Source organism: Salvelinus fontinalis, chromosome 12, assembly GCF_029448725.1.
Source record: "Salvelinus fontinalis isolate EN_2023a chromosome 12, ASM2944872v1, whole genome shotgun sequence".
Lineage (NCBI taxonomy): Eukaryota > Metazoa > Chordata > Actinopteri > Salmoniformes > Salmonidae > Salvelinus > Salvelinus fontinalis.
Window position 1 is genome coordinate 40,251,264 of NC_074676.1, and position 23,149 is coordinate 40,274,412.

Sequence of the window (23,149 nt, forward strand, 5' to 3'; positions counted from 1 at the left end):
ACAAGGAGTAAGGAATGTGAGGATTCCAAGAAGATGAACAAGAGAGGTCAAACCAAGGTCTAGTGTTTATTGTTTGAGTGAAATCACAGCAATTCATTCACCTCATGGCGTCTACTCATGTTGAAATACTTGGCCATTGTCCACATCTGTTTTCTTTTTTTTTTTTTTTTTTTTTTTTAAGCTAACCGTTTGTCTCTTTGAGATTAGTCTCTCAAATCAAAATTACAGTCAATGTACATCTTGACTACAGATTTGAAAGGTTGATTACAAACATGATTCAATGAGGTAGGAAATATCCTCCCAGTATTTTAAAACAAGCTGCATCTAAATGCTCAGGCATGAACTAGTCTGCTTTTTTTATCCACAGTTCAGTAGCTAGAGACAAGGCAGAACATGTACAAGCATGTCAGACTCAACTGCAGCATAACAAACCAATTTGCATGTCTCATGTTCATAGGGCTACTAACTGTTTAAATGCCCAGATAAGATCTAACATTTAATACAGAGCGTAGTATTGCACATTTTAAAAAGATTAGGTCTAAATAGCCTGGTCCCAGATATGTTTGTGCTGTATAGCCAAGTAATTGCCATGGTCATTGTCATGCCAAACTGGGACCAGGCTAAGTTCTGGCAGTCTAAGAGTATTTAACTAGACAAGTCAGTTAGGAACAAATTCTTATTTACAAAGTTGACCTACCCTAGCCAAACCCGGACGATGCTGGGCCAATTATGAGCCGCGCTATGGGACTCCCAATCACGTCCGGATGTGAAACCTCCTGGATTCGAACCAGGGACTCTAGTGATGCCTCTTGCACTGAGATGCAGTGCCTCAGACTGCTGCGCCACTTGGGAGCCTAACTGCAGCATAACAAACTAATTTGCATACTTCTCATGTTCATAGGGCTACTAACTGTTTTAATGCCCAGATAAGATCCAACATTTAATACATAGCACAACTGCAATAAGTAAGTAACTTGTAGTGTAGAAAATGTACACTGGAATATCACATCAAAGACAGTAACAGTAGTAACAACAAAAAGTCCTTTGACTAATCCCACATTTGAAAATCCCACATTTTAGAAATGCATAAGTCCTGATTTCCTTGGCAGTTGAAGTCGAGAGGGGGGTATCCCAGAACTATCTCCTAGATCTCCTAAGGAGGAGAGGGGTGGATAGGGTAGGAGGTGCTGGGCCAGCATGATGAAACCATTCGGTCACAGGTCAGAGGGGGGCAGGACGGCCAGGCTGTCTCTGTTCTCCTCCAGGTACTTGTTGCAGGAGTGGAAGGTGCCGTAGAAACTTGAGGAAAGGCCTGCAATGTCGTTGGAGATGTAAGGGAGGACTCCTGGCGTGGCTTGGTTGTAGTAGGAGATCTGAGGTAAAACACAGAGACAATGTGGTCCAAAAAAAAAAAAAAGCACATGTTCTATAATATTTGACTGAAAACATGATGTATAATGTAGAAGTACTAAACTCAGCAAAAAAAGAAACGTCCTCTCTGTCAACTGCGTTTATTTTCAGCAAACGTAACATGTGTAAATATTTTTATGAACATAACAAGATTCAACAACAGACATAAACTGAACAAGTTCCACAGACGTGACTAACAGAAATTGAATAATGTCTCCCTGAACAAAGGGGGGGGGGGTCAAAATCAAAAGTAACAGTCAGTATCTGGTGTGGCCACCAGCTGCATTAGGTACTGCAGTGCATCTCCTCATGGACTGCACCAGATTTGCCAGTTCTTGCTGTGAGATGTTACCCCACTCTTCCACCAAGGCACCTGCAAGTTCCCAGAAATGTTGGGGGGGGGAATGGCCCTAGCCCTCACCCTCCGATCCAACATGTCCCAGACATGCTCAATGGGATTGCAATCTGGGCTCTTCGCTGGCCATGACAGAACACTGACAGTCCTGTCTTGCAGGAAATCATGCACAGAACGAGCAGTATGGCTGGTGGCATTGTCATGCTGGAGGGTCATGTCTGGATGAGCCTGCAGGAAGGGTACCACGAGGGAGGAGGATGTCTTCCCTGTAACGCACAGTGTTGAGATTGCCTGCAATGACAACAAGCTCTGTCCGACGATGCTGTGACACACTGCCCCAGATCATGACGGACCATCCATCTCCAAATCAATCCCGCTCCAGAGTACAGGCCTCAGTGTAACGCTCATTCCTTCGACGATAAACGCGAAACTGACAATCACCCATGGTGAGACAAAACCGCGACTCGTCAGAGAAGACCACTTTTTGCCAGTCCTGTCTGGTCCAGCGACAGTGGGTTGGTGCCTATAGGCAACGTTGTTGCCGGTGAGGACCTGCCTTACAACAGGCCTACAAGCCCTCAATCCAGCCTCTCCCAGCCTATTGCGGACAGCCTGAGCACTGATGAAGGGATTGTGCGTTTCTGGTGTAACTTGGGCAATTGTTGTTGCCATCCTGTACCTGTCCCGCAGGTGTGATGTTTGGATGTACCGATACTGTGCAGATGTTGTTACACGTGGTCTACCACTGCGAGGACGATCAGCTGTCCATCCTGTCTCCCTGTAGCGCTGTCTTAGGCGTCTCACAGTACGGACATTGACATTTATTGCCCTGGCCACATCTGCAGTCCTCATGCCTCCTTGCAGCATGCCTAAAGCACGTTCACACAGATGATCAGGGACCCTAGGCATCTTTCTTTTGGTGTTTTTCAGAGTCAGTAGAAAGGCCTCTTGAGTGTCCTAAGCTTTCATAACTGTGGCCTTAATTGCCTACCGTCTGTAAGCTGTTAGTGTCTTAACGACCGTTCCACAGGCGCATGTTCATGAATTGTTTATGGTTCATTGAACAAGCACGGGAAACAGTGTTTAAACCCTTTACAATGAAGATATGTGAAGTTATTCGGATTTTTACGAATTATCTTTGAACGACAGGGTGCTGAAAAAGGGATGTTTCTTTATTTGCTGAGTTTATCATCTATCTAGATGTAATGTATATCAAAAGTCTTTATTCTTGCTATGTAACTACTGTAGAAAAATATAAAAAGTACCATGTATGTAAAATGTGTATGTAACAACAAAAGAAAAAGATGTAAAAACTCAATTTATTTTTGTCCTCCCGAAGAGGGTGGGTAGAAAGCTTGCACTTCTTTCCACACTCAACTTACAGGATAAGGTGTATACACTGTGGGATGAAGAAAATCACTGAGCTAACTGGTCCCAGATCTGTTTCTACTGTCTTACCAACTACGGTTGCTGTCATGTTTGACATGACAATGACCATAGAAGTCGGCTTTACAGCACAAACATCTGGGACCAGGCAAGCTTTTCGCTTAGCTAGCGAAGAGCCCCATTGGCCCACCTTGGTGACAGCGTTGGACTCCTCCCAGATACTGAAGCCGGCACAGAGCACCTCCCCCCGGGTGTAGTCCTCAGTGGCAGGGTGGGTCGGCAGGGTGACAGAGCGCAGGGCAATCAGGTACGGGTCCCTGAGGTGGACAGAAGAGGTGGATCACACCATTAGAGCGTGATAAAGATGTGGAATTGGGCAGGTTGATAGATACAGTACTGTGGGACACAACCAGACCCGGGTAAGTTATGGTGAAGTGAGAACATAACAATAATGTAGTGCCATTGGAAAGTAGGAAGGATTGTTGAGTCATTGGGGAACAATGACCAAGCAAAACATAAAGCATATTGATGAAGTCAGGATGCTGATGGATGACAGACAGGCAGTGTTACCTGGAGTCACAGGGCTTCCTCCTAGAGGCCAGGAGGATGAAGTCCTGGCCCTTCCCCCCCTTACTGACACACGGAGTGGCCACGCGGTAGATAGTGTCATCCTCATCTGCCTGGATGATCACATCACACTTTCTACATAGGACGAAAGGGAAAAGGCACACTGAAATGGAGGTTTCAATCCAAATGTAGATTTCAATCCATGGATATCAAAAGGATTATAGTAACTACTTTGTGAATGGTTGTGACCACTTGTGGCTGTGTTCTGACTAGCTGTGACTGTTGTGACTACATCAGTTGTGAATGTGTTACCCACTGGTAATGCCTGTCCCACTCATGTCTCCTGCGCAGGTCTGAGAGCAGATGGAATGCCTGTTCAGCAGGAACAGTGACATGAGTCTCCACCTTAAAACACAGTATCTGGTTCTCCTCCAGCGTGTACAGGCTGACCTTGGAACAGATCAGGAAGGAATATATCATGAATATAGAATCTTTACAGGTTAAAGCAGAGCCTATTCCTTTACTACCGCAGACATATATTATTGACATTTAGTGCTATTTAGTGGAATGTTACATGTAGCTAGCTCCTTTAAGAAAGACGGTTGACTTGTTGCACATTCCTTCCTCCCAGTCCCAACTTAATCAAATCAACGTGTGGGCCGAATTCGGGGGGGGGGGGGTGCAACTATGACTGTGCATTAGAAAGTAATGATTTGATTAGACAGTGGGGAGGAGGAGAGGGGACACATGCAATCCTTCAACATCATTCTAATGAATAATATCAATGGTGTTCAATCATATTCTTACACTTTTCTACTTACAATACTAACCTTATTTTTCTCAGAGCTTAACATCCAGTTGCTTCGAGCAGCCATTATTTTCAGTGCAGACACATTGTTGTAGCTGAGATACATCTGGGGAAAATAAGGTTTGGATTCTGAATCAGAAGAATGATTGTTGTTTCAAAACAAGCACAGGCCAGTACACAGGGAGGCAGTAGAGTGTTAAATCTGTTACCAAACCCCAAAACAACACATTTCATCTAGGAGGAGTAGTAGTAGGTTGTGGTCCGTTTGTGTGTTACCTGGTTGCTGATGTCCCAGGGCACAGACAGAGGAACCTCCGTTTGCTTGCAGGAGATTATGTACTTTCTGTAAACAGACAGTGTATAGTGATGTCAAAACAGATGAAAATGTGTTGACTCAATGGTTTGGTTTACACACTAATTCAGGGGTATCACTCAATCAGCCTGATTTAATGTGGCCTGGCATGATGTCTTAGCAAAAAAATGATATACTGTATATAATACATTTTTTGCGGGGGGGCTCATCTACTGGAGGGGAAAAATGAGTTTGACACCCCCTGCACTAACTGATAGAAATGGGGAATAGTACTGTGATGATTTTCATCTCCTCACCTATCCAGACGGATCTTCTTCCTAGCAATAGCCTCCTGATAGCGCCTCTTCCCATCCTGACAATTAAATAAACAAGTGAAATGGGCTTTCACAGTTCTGCACCAACATTGGATAAGCAAAGGCATGTATCTCTTAACATTACAAATTCAACAACCATATGGCATTTCTCAATATACATTTACCCCCATAAACACACACACACACACACTCTCTAGCTCTCACACACACTCCACAGGTCCAACAGCCTGTTCTTCTGAGGTCATCTGCAGAACTCACCACAGGTTCGGGTCGTATCCGGGGTAATGTACGTGGCTTCCTGTCCTTGTCCAGCACCTCAAAGGTCATGAAGGCGCTGTTGATGTGCCGCAATGCACCCGCACCCTGGTAGGCCTCTGCACATACACCCACCTCCATACTGGAACACCCACACACAAGCACAAATAGGTTACATAGACTAATATCATACAAACATAAAAGGTTGCCATACCAGTTTCCCATTCATTGTAGGTTGCCAGTAAATATCCCTCAAAGCTGAAATTGAGTTAATTCAGTTCATTAGGGCTCACCGCAGCAACAACAAAAAATCTATGTTTTTCAACAGAAACGAAAACAGGCGGTTGTTATTGGACTGTGGTTGAGAACAAGTGGTTCTCATTTTCTTCAGTTTGGTGCCTAATGAATAAGACTTGTGTTTCACCTGTGTTTGAAGGCATTGTTAACAATGGCCTTTAGCACCAGCCGGTCACCGATGTGAGACGGGCCCCGGAAGTGGAACATGTCTATGGTCCTCAGAGTGGGGTGAGCATTACACAGACGACTAGAGAGTAAGAGTGAGATGAGCGAGAGAGGGAGGGAATGAAGGAAAGCGAGCATATTAGACTAAGAGCATTATCACATTTATTCTCCAGAAGAAAAAGTCAACCTGGTTTCAGATCATCTACTCATTCTACTAAATACACTGAACAAAAATATAAAATGCATCATGGAACAATTTCAAAGATTTTACTGAGTTACATATAAGGAAATCAGTCAATTGAAACCTATGGATTTCACATGACTGGGCAGGGGTGCAGCCATGGGTGGGAGCCAGGCCCAGCCAATCAGAATGAGTTTTTCCCACAAAGAGCTTTATTACAGACAGAAATATTCCTCAGCAACGCTCCCCCAACACTTGAGACATCAGTGACATTGTGTTGTGTGATAAAACTGCACATTTTAAAGTGTTTTATTGTCCAAAGCACAAGGTGCACCTGTGTAATGATCATGCTGTTTAATCAGCTTCTTGATATGCCACACCTGTCAGGTGGATGGATTCTTTTGGCAAAGGAGTTATGCTCATTAACTGGGATGTAAACAAATATTTGTGCGCAAAATGTAAAAGAAATAAGCTTTTTGTGCTTATGGAACATTTCTGGGATCTTTTATTTCAGCTCATGAAACATGGGACCAACACTTTACATGTTGTGTTTATATTTTTGGTCAGTGTATATTAAAAGATCAGTGCAGTCAAAGTGTGATTTTTCTGTGTTATATATATTTCCACACTATGAGGTTGGAATAATACCGTTCAAATGATGATAATGCCCTTTGAGAGTAAGAGCTTTTGGTCTGTCTGGTGACATCAGCAGGCAGTTAACTAGTTAATAGACAAATAAGAAAGAGAGGTCCAACCCTCTCTGCCCATGACAGCTAGTTTTTACTTTTCCCCTCCCCACTCAGACAGTCCGAGCAAAATTCTTGTTTGAGATATTGATATTTTTGTTTATGTTTGACAATTTGAATTGAAAAACAATCACAGTAAGGTACTTGTTACCCAGAAATTACGTCTGCATGGGGCCTTTAATATATACTATCTCCATATTCTGTCACAGTAAGAAACCTCATTATCTCTATGAGAAGGACAGGCTACAGACCAGACACTCACCATGCTGCGATGGTGGCCACGTTCTCCATCCAGGCCATGATCTGACCCCCGAAGGTGCTGACCTGGTGGTTGGCATGGGGAGGCAGCACCAACTCCACGCTCTCCACCCGTGTTCGCTCTGCTGACACCGCACCCTGGTATTCCTGACACTCTCCTGTTGGCACGCACACAGACACACACTAGACTGTAATGCTGCTGTTCACCAGGCTGGGCACGGGTGTGACTGCCACTGATATCATTTCATATTAGAGATAAGTGGGACTTGGACATCTGCGGTATCCTGTGACATGTAAAGGTTATAAATAGTGCCTTATCAGCTATAACTAGGACCTTATAAGCTATAACTACATTTACGTCAACTTTTCGGTTACTGGCCCAACACGCTTAACCCCCTGCCGCCCTGAGGATTTACAGTGCATTCGGAAAATATTTAGAACCCATGACTTTTTCCATATTTTGTTATGTTACAGCCTTATTCTAATGTAGATTTAATTGTTTTTCCCCTCATAAATCTACACACAATACCCCATAATGACGAAGCAAAAGCAAAAACAATTAAAAAATGTTGCAAAAAATATATAACAAAACTGAAATACCACATTAACATTCAGACCCTTTACTCAGTACATTGCTGAAACACATTTGGCAGCAATTACAACTTCTAGTCATCTTGGGTATGACGCTACAAGCTTGGCACACCTGTATTTGGGAGTTTTTCCCATTCTTCTCTGCAGATCCTCTCAAGCTCTGTCAGGTTGGATGGGGAGCATCGCTGCACAGCTATTTTCAGGTCTCTCCAGAGATGTTCGATCAGGTTCAAGTCAGGGCTCTGGCTGGGCCACTCAAGGTCATTCAGAGACTTGTCCCGAAGCCACTCCTGTGTTGTCTTGGCTGTGTGCTTCGGGTCGTTGTCCTGTTAGAAGGTGAACCTTCGCCCCAGTCGGAGGTCCTGAGTGCTCTGGAGCAGGTTTTCATCAAGGATCTCTGTACATTTCCCCTCCATCCTGACTAGTCTCCCAGTCTATGCTGCTGAAAAACATCCCCACTGCCACCACCATGCTTCACCATAGGAATGGTGCCAGGTTTATTCCAGATGTGATGCTTGGCATTCAGGCCAAAGAGTTCAATCTTTAGGTGCCTTTTGGCAAACTCCAAGCGAGCTGTCATGTGCCTTTTACTGAAGAGTGGCTTCCGTCTGGCAACTCTACCATAAAGGCCTGATTGGTGGAGTCATGCAGAGATGGCTGTCCTTCTGGAAGGTTCTCCCATCTCCACATAGTAACTCTGTCAGAGTGACCATTGGGTTCTTGGTCACCTCTCTGACCAAGGCCAATTCTCCCCCGATTGCTCAGTTTGGGCGGGCAGCCAGTTGCAAGAAGAGTCTTAGTGGTTCCAAACTTCTTCCATTTAAGAACGATGGAGGCTACTGTGTTCTTGGGGACCTTCAATGCTGCAGAAATGTTTTGGTACCCTTCCCCAGATCTGTGCCTCGACACAATCCTGTCTCGGAGCTCTACGGACAATTCCTTCAACCTCATGGCTTGGTTTTTACTCCGACATGCACTGTCAACTGCGAGACCTTATATAGACTGGTGTGTGCTTTTCTAAATCATGTCCAATCAAATGAATTTACCACAGGTGGACTCCAATCAAGTTGTATAAACATCAAGAATGATCAATGGGAACAGGATGCACGTGAAATCAATTTTGATTGTCATAGCAAAGGGTTTGAATACTTACCTAAATACGGTATTTCTATTTTGAATAGATTTGCAAAAATGTCTAAAAAACATTTTCGCTTTGTCATTTTGGGTATTGTGTGTAGATTGATGAGGAACAAAATGAATGTCATCCATTTTAGAATAAGGCTGTAACCGAACAAAATGTGGAAAAAGGGAAGGGGTCTGAATACTTCCTGAATGCACTGTACATGGGCCTTATAAGCTCTAACTAGGGCCTTAAAGGAAGCCTTATCATAGAAACAGAATGAATAAAAAGGGTGTCTCCATTCAAGTCAATGATGGCATAATAGGTGGACTGGCATCCACTTGGAGTGTACCCATGCCAGGAAGTAAAACCAGGAAGTGTACCCTACAATCTGTGCTTTGATTTGTTGAGTCAACTCCGTTAAAGATGGCGCCGACCGAGATGGCCGCCTCGCTTCGTGTTCCTTGGAAAATATGCAGTATTTTGTTTTTTTATGTGTTATTTCTTACATCGGTACCCCAGGTAATCTTAGGTTTCATTACATACAGTCGGGAGGAACTACTGAATATACGATTAACGTCAACTCACCATCGTTATAACCAGGAATATGACTTTCCCGAAACGGATCCAGTGTTTTGCCTTCCACCCAATACAATGGATCTGATCCCAGCAGGGGACCCTATGCGACGCCGTAAAAGGGGCAAACGTAGCGGTCTCTTGGTCAGGCTTCGGAGACGGGCACATCGCGCTCCACTCCCTAGCATACTACTCGCCAATGTCCAGTCTCTTGACAATAAGGTTGATGAAATCCGAGCACGGGTAGCATTCCAGAGAGACATCAGGGATTGCAACGTGCTCTGCTTCACGGAAACATGGCTAACTCAAGAGACGCTAACGGAGTCGGTGCAGCCAGCTGGTTTCTTCATGCATCGCGCCGACAGAAACAAACATCTTTCTGGTAAGAAGAGGGGCGGGGGGGTATGCCTTATGATTAACGAGACGTGGTGTGATCATCATAACAACACACAGGAACTCAAGTCATTCTGTTCACCTGATCTAGAACTCCTCACAATCAAATGTCGACCGCATTATCTACCAAGGGAATTCTCTTCGATCATAATCACAGCCGTATATATTCCCCCCCAAGCAGACACATCGATGGCCCTGAACGAACTTTATCTGACTCTTTGTAAACTGGAAACCACACACCCTGAGGCTGCATTCATCGTAGCTGGGGATTTTAACAAGGCTAATCTAAAAACAAAACTCCCTAAATTCTATCAGCACATCGATTGTGCTACCAGGGCTGGAAAAACCCTAGATCATTGTTATACTAATTTCCGCGACGCATATAAGGCCCTCCCCCGCCCCCCTTTCGGAAAAGCTGACCACGACTCCATTTTGTTGATTCCAGCCTACAAACAGAAACTAAAACAACAAGCTCCCGCGCTCAGGTCTGTTCAACGCTGGTCCGACCAATCTGATTCCACGCTTCAAGACTGCTTCGATCACGCGGATTGGAATATGTTCCGCATTGCGTCCAACAACAATATTGACGAATATGCTGATTCGGTGAGCGAGTTCATTAGGAAGTGCATTGACGATGTCGTACCCACAGCAACGATTAAAACATTCCCAAACCAGAAACCGTGGATTGACGGCAGCATTCGCGTGAAACTGAAAGCGCGAACCACTGCTTTTAACCAGGGCAAGGTGACCGGAAGCATGACCGAATACAAACAGTGTAGCTATTCTCTCCGCAAGGCAATCAAACAGGCTAAGTCCCAGTACAGAGACAAAATCGAGTCGCAATTCAACAGCTCAGACACAAGAGGTATGTGGCAGGGTCTACAGTCAATCACGGATTACAAAAAGAAAACCAGCCCCGTCGCGGACCAGGATGTCTTGCTCCCAGACAGGCTAAACAACTTTTTTGCCCGCTTTGAGGACAATACAGTGCCACTGACACGGCCCCCTACCAAAACCTGCGGGCTCTCCTTCACTGCGGCCGAGGTGAGTAAAACATTTAAACGTGTTAACCCTCGCAAGGCTGCAGGCCCAGACGGCATTCCCAGCCGCGTCCTCAGAGCATGCGCAGACCAGCTGGCTGGTGTGTTTACGGACATATTCAATCAATCCTTATCCCAGTCTGCTGTTCCCACATGCTTCAAGAGGGCCACCATTGTTCCTGTTCCCAAGAAAGCTAAGGTAACTGAGCTAAACGACTACCGCCCCGTAGCACTCACTTCCGTCATCATGAAGTGCTTTGAGAGACTAGTCAAGGACCATATCACCTCCACCCTACCGGACACCCTAGACCCACTCCAATTTGCTTACCGACCCAATAGGTCCACAGACGACGCAATCGCAACCACACTGCACACTGCCCTAACCCATCTGGACAAGAGGAATACCCATGTGAGAATGCTGTTCATCAATTACAGCTCAGCATTTAACACCATAGTACCCTCCAAACTCGTCATCAAGCTCGAGACCCTGGGTCTCGACCCCGCCCTGTGCAACTGGGTCCTGGACTTCCTGACGGGCCGCCCCCAGGTGGTGAGGGTAGGTAACAACATCTCCACCCCGCTGATCCTCAACACTGGGGCCCCACAAGGGTGCGTTCTGAGCCCTCTCCTGTACTCCCTGTTCACCCACGACTGCGTGGCCATGCATGCCTCCAACTCAATCATCAAGTTTGCGGATGACACTACAGTGGTAGGCTTGATTACCAACAACGACGAGACGGCCTACAGGGAGGAGGTGAGGGCCCTCGGAGTGTGGTGTCAGGAAAATAACCTCACACTCAACGTCAACAAAACAAAGGAGATGATTGTGGACTTCAGGAAACAGCAGAGGGAGCACCCCCCTATCCACATCGACGGGTCAGTAGTGGAGAAGGTGGAAAGTTTTAAGTTCCTCGGTGTACACATCACGGACAAACTGAATTGGTCCACCCACACAGACAGCGTCGTGAAGAAGGCGCAGCAGCGCCTCTTCAACCTCAGGAGGCTGAAGAAATTCGGCTTGTCACCAAAAGCACTCACAAACTTCTACAGATGCACAATCGAGAGCATCCTGTCGGGCTGTATCACTGCCTGGTACGGCAACTGCTCCGCCCACAACCGTAAGGCTCTCCAGAGGGTAGTGAGGTCTGCAGAACGCATCACCGGGGGCAAACTACCTGCCCTCCAGGACACCTACACCACCCGATGTCACAGGAAGGCCATAAAGATCATCAAGGACAACAACCACCCAAGCCACTGCCTGTTCACCCCGCTATCATCCAGAAGGCGAGGTCAGTACAGGTGCATCAAAGCAGGGACCGAGAGACTGAAAAACAGCTTCTATCTCAAGGCCATCAGACTGTTAAACAGCCACCACTAACATTGAGCGGCCGCTGCCAACATACTGACTCAACTCCAGCCACTTTAAAAATGGGAATTGATGGAAATTATGTAAAAATGTACCACTAGCCACTTTAAACAATGCCACTTAATATAATGTTTACATACCCTACATTACCCATCTCATATGTATATACTGTACTCTATATCATCTACTGCATCTTGCCATCTTTATGTAATACATGTACCACTAGCCACTTTAAACTATGCCACTTTATGTTTGCATAACCTACAGTACTCATCTCATATGTATATACCGTACTCTATACCATCTACTGCATCTTGCCTATGCCGTTCTGTACCACCACTCATTCATATATCTTTATGTACATATTCTTTATCCCTTTACACTTGTGTGTGTATAAGGTAGTAGTTGTGGAATTGTTAGGTTAGATTACTTGTTGGTTATTACTGCATTGTCGGAACTAGAAGCACAAGCATTTCGCTACACTCGCATTAACATCTGCTAACCATGTGTATGTGACTAATAAAATTTGATTTGATTTGATTTGATCTCAACTGACATTACAAAAGATACATTCCATTGCATGAGCCACATCAGTTAGCATCATTTGAATGAACATTTACATTACTTTGGCAATCCACCATCAGTTGATAGAATATTCCAAAATACCATGGAAATTATTGCATCACAATACCAGGCAACCATTGCGAGTGCACCCACGAGTTTACCAGTCAATAGTCAGGGTTAGAGCTTCAAAGGCCGTTCTATTCATTCTATTTCTATGGTCCTTCTAAACTGTAACTAGGGCCTTGTAGGGTCCTTATACCACGTGTTCACCTCATTCCACGGAGGGCGGAGTGTCTGCTGGTTTTCGCTTCACCCTTGTACTTGATTGATAAATTAAGGTCACTAAATAGTAAGGAACTCCCCATACCTGGTTGTCTAGATCTTAATTTAAAGGAAAAAACAAAAACCTGCAGACACTCGGCCCTCTATGGAAAGAGTCTGCCACCCCTGCCATATAGCTAGGGCCTTAATAAAGAGGCCTCATAAGCTGTAACTAGAGGATTCCCTGGTCAGGTCACATGGTCAGGAAAGACTCAATGCCATAGTTCCAAAGTCTTGACAGTATACTACCTAGTTGAGCTGTGTGTTGAGCTGTGTGTTGAGCTGTGTGTTGAGCTGTGTGTTGAGCTGTGTGTTGAGCTGTGTGTTGAGCTGTGTGTTGATAGTATACCTCCTATTTGAGCTGTGTGTTGAGCTGTGTGTTGAGCTGTGTGTTGACAGTTTACTACCTAGCTGAGCTGTGTGTTGAGCTGTGTGTTGAGCTGTGTGTTGACAGTATAATACCTAGTTGAGCTGTGTGTTGAGCTGTGTGTTGACAGTATACTACCTAGTTGAGCTGTGTGTTGAGCTGTGTGTTGACAGTATACTACCTAGTTGAGCTGTGTGTTGAGCTGTGTGTTGACAGTATACTACCTAGTTGAGCTGTGTGTTGAGCTGTGTGTTGACAGTATAATACCTAGTTGAGCTGTGTGTTGAGCTGTGTGTTGAGCTGTGTGTTGAGCTGTGTGTTGAGCTGTGTGTTGACAGTATACTACCTAGTTGAGCTGTGTGTTGAGCTGTGTGTTGACAGTATACTACCTAGTTGAGCTGTGTGTTGAGCTGTGTGTTGAGCTGTGTGTTGAGCTGTGTGTTGAGCTGTGTGTTGACAGTATAATACCTAGTTGAGCTGTGTGTTGAGCTGTGTGTTGAGCTGTGTGTTGAGCTGTGTGTTGAGCTGTGTGTTGACAGTATACTACCTTGTTGAGCTGTGTGTTGAGCTGTGTGTTGAGCTGTGTGTTGAGCTGTGTGTTGACAGTATAATACCTAGTTGAGCTGTGTGTTGAGCTGTGTGTTGAGCTGTGTTTTGACAGTATACTACCTAGTTGAGCTGTGTGTTGAGCTGTGTGTTGACAGTATAATACCTAGTTGAGCTGTGTGTTGAGCTGTGTGTTGAGCTGTGTGTTGAGCTGTGTGTTGACAGTATAATACCTAGTTGAGCTGTGTGTTGAGCTGTGTGTTGAGCTGTGTGTTGAGCTGTGTGTTGAGCTGTGTGTTGACAGTATAATACCTAGTTGAGCTGTGTGTTGAGCTGTGTGTTGAGCTGTGTTTTGACAGTATACTACCTAGTTGAGCTGTGTGTTGAGCTGTTTGTTGAGCTGTGTGTTGAGCTGTGTGTGGAGCTGTGTGCTGAGCTGTGTTCTGAGGTGTGTTCTGAGGTGTGTGTTGACAGTATAATACCTAGCTGAGCTGTGTGTTGACAGTTACCTAGCTGAGCTGTGTGTTGACAGTTACCTAGTTGAGCTGTGTGTTGACAGTATAATACCTAGCTGAGCTGTGTGTTGACAGTATAATACCTAGCTGAGCTGTGTGTTGACAGGATATTACCTAGTTGAGCTGTGTGTTGACAGTATGATACCTAGCTGAGCTGTGTGTTGACAGGATAATACCTTGTTGAGCTGTGTGTTGACAGTATAATACCTGGTTGATCTGTGTGTTGACAGTATAATACCTAGTTGATCTGTGTGTTGACAGTCTACTACGTAGTTGAGCTGTGTGTTGACAGTATGATACCTAGCTGAGCTGTGTGTTGACAGGATAATACCTTGTTGAGCTGTGTGTTGACAGTATAATACCTGGTTGATCTGTGTGTTGACAGTATAATACCTAGTTGATCTGTGTGTTGACAGTCTACTACGTAGTTGAGCTGTGTGTTGACAGGATAATACCTTGTTGAGCTGTGTGTTGACAGTATAATACCTGGTTGATCTGTGTGTTGACAGTATAATACCTAGTTGATCTGTGTGTTGACAGTCTACTACGTAGTTGATCTGTGTGTTGACAGTCTACTACCTAGTTGAGCTGTGTGTTGACAGTATCATACCTAGTTGAGCTGTGTGTTGACAGTATAATACCTAGCTGAGCTGTGTGTTGACAGTATAACACCTAGTTGAGCTGTGTGTTGACAGTATAATACCTAGTTGAGCTGTCTGTTGACAGTTACCTAGTTGAGATGTGTTTGTGTGTTGACAGTATAATACCTAGCTGAGCTGTGTATTGACAGGATATTACCTAGTTGAGCTGTGTGTTGACAGTATGATACCTAGCTGAGTTGTGTGTTGACAGTATAATACCTAGCTGAGCTGTGTGTTGACAGGATAATACCTTGTTGAGCTGTGTGTTGACAGTATACTACCTAGTTTAGCTGTGTGTTGACAGTATAATGCCTAGCTGAGCTGTGTGTTGACAGTATAATACCTAGTTGATCTGTGTGTTGACAGTATACTACCTAGCTGAGCTATGTGTTGACAGTATAATACCTAGTTGAGCGGTGTGTTGACAGTATAATACCTAGTTGAGCTGTGTGTTGACAGTATAATACTTAGTTGAGCTGTGTGTTGACAGTATAATACTTAGTTGAGCTGTGTGTTGACAGTTTAATACCTAGATGAGCTGTGTGTTGACAGTTTAATACCTAGTTGAGCTGTGTGTTGACAGTATAATACCTAGTTGAGCTGTGTGTTGACAGTATAATACCTAGTTGAGCGGTGTGTTGACAGTATAATACCTAGTTGAGCTGTGTGTTGACAGTATAATACTTAGTTGAGCTGTGTGTTGACAGTATAATACCTAGATGAGCTGTGTGTTGACAGTATAATACCTAGTTGAGCTATGTGTTGACAATATAATACCTAGTTGAGCTGTGTTGTTGCTCAGTAGGTCTGTGATGATCTCAGCATGAGTCAGTCTCATCCTCCTCCTCTCTGCAGCGATGCTGTACTCCATCTGCTCGGTCTGCGTCCGTGGAATCACCTGCTTCAGCTGCACCTGCGCGCACACACACACACACACCCCAACACTGTGCGTGTGTCCTCCTATTGAAGCATGACATATTGATGTGGTTGATACGTCCAACACTGTCAAACCAAGATGGTTGCCCCCTCGCTCTTCAGCCCTCACCTTCCCCTCCTCGGTGCGTCGCGCCACAAAGGTGGCAAAGGCATTGCACACGTTCCACTGGCAGCTACTGAACAGGTCCTCACAGTTTACCGTGATGCCCACCTGCGGATAGTCCACATGGCATCATATCATGACACCAGGCAGAGTGCCAGACATATTGTTACATACATATATTAGTAAGGTCGCGTCCCAAATGGTGCCCTCTATTCCCTAATTGTACATTTTTATCATTGAACGCAGAGCATAGGTTACCATTTGGTGAATTAAAACGGGACTAGATTCTACAGTAAAGAACACAGGTTGTAAACAGGGATCCTCTATTATGGAACAGCATTGTGTATCATTTCTCTCCCCGACATACATTATTAATGATTTCAAAACAACAATTCAATAGATTCAATATTTACTACACAAAGATCAAAGATGGTGTCCCCACAAACCTCCATGCTGGATGTGAAGGCTCTGTTCACTTTTGCCTTGATGTTAACAACCTGTCCGACTCTGCGTAAAAAAAAAAAAAAAAAAACATACATTTCTATGATCAACATTGGACAGTGGTTACAGTGTGAACAGAAGAACACCAGCCCCTCCTTTCTGTGGCTAAGCTAAAAGCTATAAGTCACTGTAAATATACTGAAAAGGTATGTTTCAAGAAGTGAAATACTTACCCTATAGTGTGCTCAAAGTGGATGTCGTCAACAGAGGCAGTAATACAGGGAGACCCAGCGTGTCTTTCAGCTGTGACAACATAGAGGTCCACAAACATCACATGTACAGTACATACGTGCCTTCTCAGCTGACAGGACTCCATAGCTGTTGATCTCATGCTACGTCTCGGAGGGCTGCAGTCAGTGTCCCAAATTACACATTATTTCCAAAAAGTGTACTATTTTGGGCCAGAGCCCCAGGTTGGGACTTGAGAGGCACAACTTTTTCTTTAGAGGTCATACTATGAGGTTATAGCTCACCAGACAGGCAGGCTGTGGAGTCCATCCACTTGAGCAGCTGTCCTACGCTGAGCTCTCCACAGTGGTTGGCGTGGCAGGGCATCACGATTTGGCTCATCTTGACCTCTGTGGGGTTCCTGTACACCTCGCCACTCTCCAGGATGAAGAGGGGATCCTCCATGGGGTCTCCGTCGCCCTTCTCACACGACATGACTCTGGACTGTACAGCGGGACACAGGGGAAAAGTAGAAGCTAAAGTTTATTACAGTACTTGAAAGGGATAGTCTCAATCTAGTGTGTCATGCATGGTGTTATAACAATTTATAGTGTTTATAGTGTTATAAGTGTTAATTTATTGTACACCGTTTCATCTCTTAAAAAGGTGCTGCTGCTAGGTTGGTTTTAGAATACAAACGATAAAGAATATTGTAGTTATTCAAGCTCTTTGAATAAATGATTATATTAGTTCATTATGCCAAGGTCTTAGAGGCACCCTATTTATACATTCGAGGAAATCTTAATCTAGTTACAAGGAAAAATAATTCAGAACAAAACAGATTATTTCAGTCTGAGCTAAGCCTCTCAGAAGGACTATAGGTGAACAAGAGGCAATTCCCACCCTAACTGCTTTGTTTATACAATGGGTCTCATGGAAATACCAAAATAACTTATACAAAAGAGTAATCACGTCTCAATTAAACATGTTGTTCCTCTTTTTTTTTGCAATTTTCTCCTGTTTTTGTGCCTTCAAATAATACTTCGCTCAAGCAGCACACTCATTTTAAACCAGAGCAACTGCCCCAACAAAATAGTTATTGTGCTTCACAAAACAAGGTGCTTTACTTGGGAAAAATCTGCAGCTCAGTTTGTCATCAGATAGATTACTTAAAAACATGTTTTTCCCTCGATGAACACTATGTAATGCTGTATAATAATACCCTGAGTGAATTGGATAGGAAACTCGAAAGACTCCCCTGACTAGACTACACATCTGGTTGAAACGAAATCAACGTCAAAAGAATAGACTACAGTGTATTCTTCTATCACGGCTAAAATAGAATGTTGCAGTCTATTTGTATTATCAACTGTCTGTTCAAATAAATGGTCACCTGTCTCGTGCTCGCCGGACATGCGACTTCGTGGAGCAGTAGCAGTGACGTCCAATAGACTGGTCTACTGTACAAACGGGATTCGTCATGTTATTCGTTTATCTCACACTCATGAGACTACTAGGCTATACGCGTGGTGGAATGAGTCACTCACTGATGGAATAGATTGACAGAGTAAAACGTGACAGAGTAAAAACAATGACTAGGCAATCGCTCTTTAAACGTTTTACATAATTTCCCAAGACAATAAAATAGACTTACCCAAAGGGAACTTTTCTGCAGATGGTCAGGTCACATTTGCATGAATGATTAAGCAAAACAAAACTTTTCAGTCTCGTGTAAAAAAATCTGCACACCATCTGCCAATTCCTTCATTCTTCGGACTCAACTGTGTGGCATGCATGCAATGATGTATAAAAACATTGGAATACTGATTCCACCGCGCAGCCATCTTGGTTCTCCTCCTGCGTTCTCAAAAAGATTTTGGAAGCTATAGAAATGCATTTATTAACGTCAAGTTTCGTTTTTGACACGTTTATTATATTACAGACACCTTAATGCATACTTTTAAATATATTATGTGAGCTAAACATACAAATACATTTTTTTTTTCAGAGTACTGTTACTGTCCCCACTACAAAAAAAATAAAAAATAAATAAATAACATGTGATTTTGTCATTGAAACATTTAATTGAAATACGGTAGAATTCCATGATTTCCTATGACTGCTCTAATGGAGAGTGCCAATATGGCCGACCGGCGGCTTCTCGAAACTCTCAATTACCAATACATAGCGTCTGCAATCAAGGGTTTAAATACATCACTGGTGGCATGACGCCGCTAAACAGAGCAGACACACCTCCTGTTGCTGGAGGTGGGGACCAATTTAAATTACACTTTTTAAGGTGGAACTTTACTGTGGAAATGGCCCATTAATAGTTTTAAATATTTAAAGCGGAGATCTACATGAAAGAGCGCCACTGGTCGCCCCAGTGGTATTGGTTATTGTTTTTAAAACTGGGCAGAGGAACATCATGCAGTATTGTAAAAACGTTCATAGTAGGTTAAATACTCTGCTGTTCTATTGGGCTTGCAATGATGTGCAATTGGTTCATTTCTCATTAGATTCATGTAAATATTCACTTTAGAATTATGAATCATTTTGAAAGATTTATTTGAGATATATAAACAAAGATGTTCATGACCTCCCAAGTGGCGCAGTGGTCTAGGACAGGAGGTGTCACTGGTTCGAATCCAGGCTGCATCACATCTGGCTGTGATTGGGAGTCCCATAGGGCAGTGCACAATTGGTCCAAACCTGTCGCCATTGTAAATAAGAATTTGTTCTTAACTGACTTGCCTGGTTAAATAAAACTCTTTGTTATATCAGATCTTTTATAAATGATTCATTTTTATAAAGTGAATATTTACATTAATCTAATGAGAAATAAACCAAATCACTTGCATTGATTGGGAAAATAAAGTACACGACCCAGTGCCCCTGCAGATACTACCTGTGCCATAGGTCAGACCTCTGTCCAAGGGAGGTAACACTATTCCTCCTCTCTCATAAAGTGTTCCAAATACACAACTTAATGTAAACAGGGAAGTCTCAGCGATTACCCCACTTCTATCACCAATGTAGTGATTGAGAGTGAACAACCCAAATGAAGCTTAATCCAGATCCAATGACCATGTACTGCATGAGCTGTGCCATAAAGGTTCAGATCTATTGACAGATGGCATAACGTTTGGGAACCACTGCAGACTATGAGGTCTTTCAGGGGACCTTGTAGTATAGGCCTATACAGGGATGTAACTTTAGTTTTAGAAGTGATAAAACTTGGGGGGGACAGAAATTCAATTTCAGAATGTGGGGGGGACATAGTTTATTTCTCATTAGATGAATGTAATGTCCCCCCCACATTCTGAAATTGAATTTCTGTCCCCCCCAAGTTTTATCATTGGAATATGATACAAAAGTGTGCTTTAGAACCATGCGTACGTTTCCGAGCGGTCGGGTAGGCTATTTGGAGTGTTATCTGACTGGATAAAAAAATAAAATAAAAATAATGTTCCCCCCACTTCTAAAACTAAAGTTACATCCCTGTACAGGCCTATACCACATGGGCCCCTGAAAGATAACTCATAGTCTGCAGTGGTTCCCAAACTTTTTATAGTCCTGTACCCATTCAAACATTCAACCTCCAGCTGCGTACCCCCTCTAGCACCAGGGTCAGCTGCGTACCCCCTCTAGCACCAGGGTCAGCGCACTCTCAAATGTTGTTTTTTGCCATCAATGTAAGCCTGCCACACACACACTATACCATACATTTATTAAACATAAGAATGAGTGCGAGTTTGTCACAACACGGCTTGTGGGAAGTGACAAAGAGCTCTTATAGGACCAGGGCACAAATAATAATTATCAATAATTTTGCTCTTTATTTAGCCATCTTACATATAATACCTTATTTGTTCATCAAAAATTGTGAATAACTCACCACAGGTTAATGAGAAGGGTATGCTTGAAAGGATGCACATAACTCTGCAATGTGCACAAAAAAACATACAATGATGGAAAGACCTGTGTGTTGTCCTTGTTATTGCAGACAGAAAAGAGCTCCAACTTCTTAACCATAGCCTCAATTTTGTCCCTCACATTGAATATAGTTGCAGTGGGTCCCTGTAATCCTAGATTCAGATCATTCAGGAGAGAAAAAACCCCCCAGATAGGCCAGTCGTGTGAGAAACGTCATCATCATGCAAGCGGTCAGACAAGTGAAAATCAGGGTCAGTAAAGAAAGCTTTAAGCTTGTCTCTCAATTTAAAAAAACATGTCAATACTTTTCCCCTTGATAACCAGCGTATGTTGTAAAAGCGTTACATAGTCGCTGCCCTTATCAATGCATAACGCAGAAAAAAATTGAGTGTTCAGGGGCCTTGCTTTAACAAAGTTAACCATTTTCACTGTAGTGTCCAAAACATCTTTCAAGCTGTCAGGCATTCTCTTGGCAGCAAGAGCCTCTCGGTGGATGCTGCAGTGTACCCAAGTGGCGTCGGGGGCAACTGCTTGCACGCGCGTTACCACTCCACTATGTCTCCCTGTCATGGCTTTTGCACCATCAGTACAGATACCAACACATCTTGACCACCAAAGTCCATTTGATGTCACAAAGCTGTCCAGTACTTTAAAAAATACCCTCTCATGTCCTGGTTTCCAGTGGTTTGCAGAAGAGCATGTCTTCCTTAATTGACCCCCCATAAACGTAACAGACCTATACCAGGAGCTGTGCCAGGCCCAACCCATCTGTTGACTCATCCAGCTGTAACACATATAATTCACTGGCTTGTATGCGAAGCAGTAATTGTTTCAAAACATCTCCTGCCATGTCACTGATGCGTCGTGAAACAGTGTTGTTTGATGAAGGCATTGTCTGTATAGTTTTTTTCTGCCTTGTCCCAGCCATATCCGCAGCAGCAGGAAGAATTAAGTCCTCCACAAGAGTATGGGGCTTGCATGTCCTAGCCACTCGGTAGCTCACCATATAAGATGCTTCTAGCCCCTTCTTATTAATGGTATCTGTTGCTTTTATACGTGTCTTACTACTCAAAAGTCATCTTTATTCTCGCTCAAAATGCTCCTGTGGCTTATTTTCCAAATTGTCATGGTTCGTTTCTAAATGTCTGCGCAAGAGTGAAGGTTTCCCACGAGAGAGTAACAGTTTATGTGATTGGATGTTAATTATTTGACTAGGCTACCTGCATTTGACATTGTGTTGTTATTTCGCTGAACACTAGATGGTTGAATTTTATTTTGGGCAGTGAAACGAGGCTACTCAGGAGAGAAAAAAAAAAACTCACCCAAATGTATAGTCCCGTTGGAAAATATAAATGTACTGTTTGAAAATGTGAAGAATTATTTTTTGTTATATAAAAAAAAAAAAATGAGAATCACAATTTTATTTGGCGTAACCCGTACCCAAGTTTGTCTATAGTGAATTTAAGGTTACAGGTTGAGAGCCAAGATATTGTTTTTTTACATTATCTCTACAGAACGAGTGCCAGCTCTCACAACCCCATTAAATTAAGATTAGTTCATGCCCAAGTCGGAAGGTGGTAATCACCAGTTGTAAAGTTGTAAATACCAGTTGGATGCATTCACGTGCTTTGAACTTGTTGAGAAATGCCGATTGACTAATGACCAACAAGCTGCAACAACCATAAGATAAAAGTACAGCTATCATGCTTTTAAACAAATTATAGTGTTCAAAAAACATTATAGTTATTTTTATAAAGAAGGTTGGCTGTTGCATTTAACTGCTGAAAATGTTATCAAGGTAATTTCCTTAGTAGGTGATGACAGAGGTCAGGGATGAATGACGAGTTTCCCACTTGTAATTTCCAGTTGGAGGGGCATTCAAGTGGCTTTTGCCCAGTCATGTAGTAAATACCATATTCCCAGTGAGTTATGAACGCAGCATTATACCCTCCTCTGCTGACGGTTTCAAGACCCCCATCAACTAACTGTGACTGGCACCTCGGCTATCGCTGAGTTGAAATGCATTGTCATATCTGGAGGCCTATTTGGTTTACATAAATTCCCCAGTCGATCAGGAATAAGATGTGTGTTGTCAATGAGAACAACACTAGGTTAAACAACTACAAAGTAATACTTTCAGGTAACTAGTTTGAGTCTAATCGGATTTATACAAAATGAGAAGACAATTTTTAAACGATTGTGGATAAATGATCAACTGTATGGTGTGTGAGGCTACAGTAGGCTAGCCTTTAATTTGCAAAGTACCAAAAATAGAAGGCTAATGAAAATACAAATGGTAGCAATGTGATAACAGGACATTCTAATTGCACGTTTTAGGATACAATACTAACTTTCAGCCAGATGCGTGAGAGAGCGTGTAGCTTGTTTACGTACGGGTGTTTCGTTACAG

The 23,149-nt window shown here is 43.4% G+C and overlaps 1 protein-coding gene across 4 annotated transcripts; it reads right to left on the reverse strand.

Annotated features, from left to right (window-relative positions):
• Window positions 1-53: 53 nt before the first annotated feature.
• Window positions 54-19,987, reverse strand: acot11b (acyl-CoA thioesterase 11b). 4 transcript variants are annotated; one of them, XM_055940780.1, is made up of 17 exons: window positions 18,458-19,987; window positions 18,197-18,260; window positions 17,109-17,307; window positions 16,809-16,878; window positions 16,581-16,641; window positions 16,141-16,242; window positions 15,873-16,008; window positions 7,060-7,213; window positions 5,833-5,952; window positions 5,412-5,550; window positions 5,136-5,191; window positions 4,803-4,869; window positions 4,549-4,632; window positions 4,035-4,168; window positions 3,722-3,853; window positions 3,342-3,468; window positions 54-1,373 (listed from the first exon to the last, which is right to left on the reverse strand). In XM_055940780.1, exons 1-17 carry the CDS (start codon window positions 18,553-18,555, stop codon window positions 1,215-1,217), a joined length of 1,902 nt encoding a protein of 633 aa, XP_055796755.1. In that variant the 5' UTR covers window positions 18,556-19,987; the 3' UTR covers window positions 54-1,214. The 4 variants fall into 4 exon arrangements, with proteins under 4 accessions (XP_055796755.1, XP_055796754.1, XP_055796756.1 ...); XM_055940779.1 differs by having other exon boundaries at window positions 18,197-18,263; XM_055940781.1 differs by lacking the exon at window positions 5,833-5,952 and having other exon boundaries at window positions 18,197-18,263.
• Between the last annotated feature and the right edge of the window lie 3,162 nt (window positions 19,988-23,149).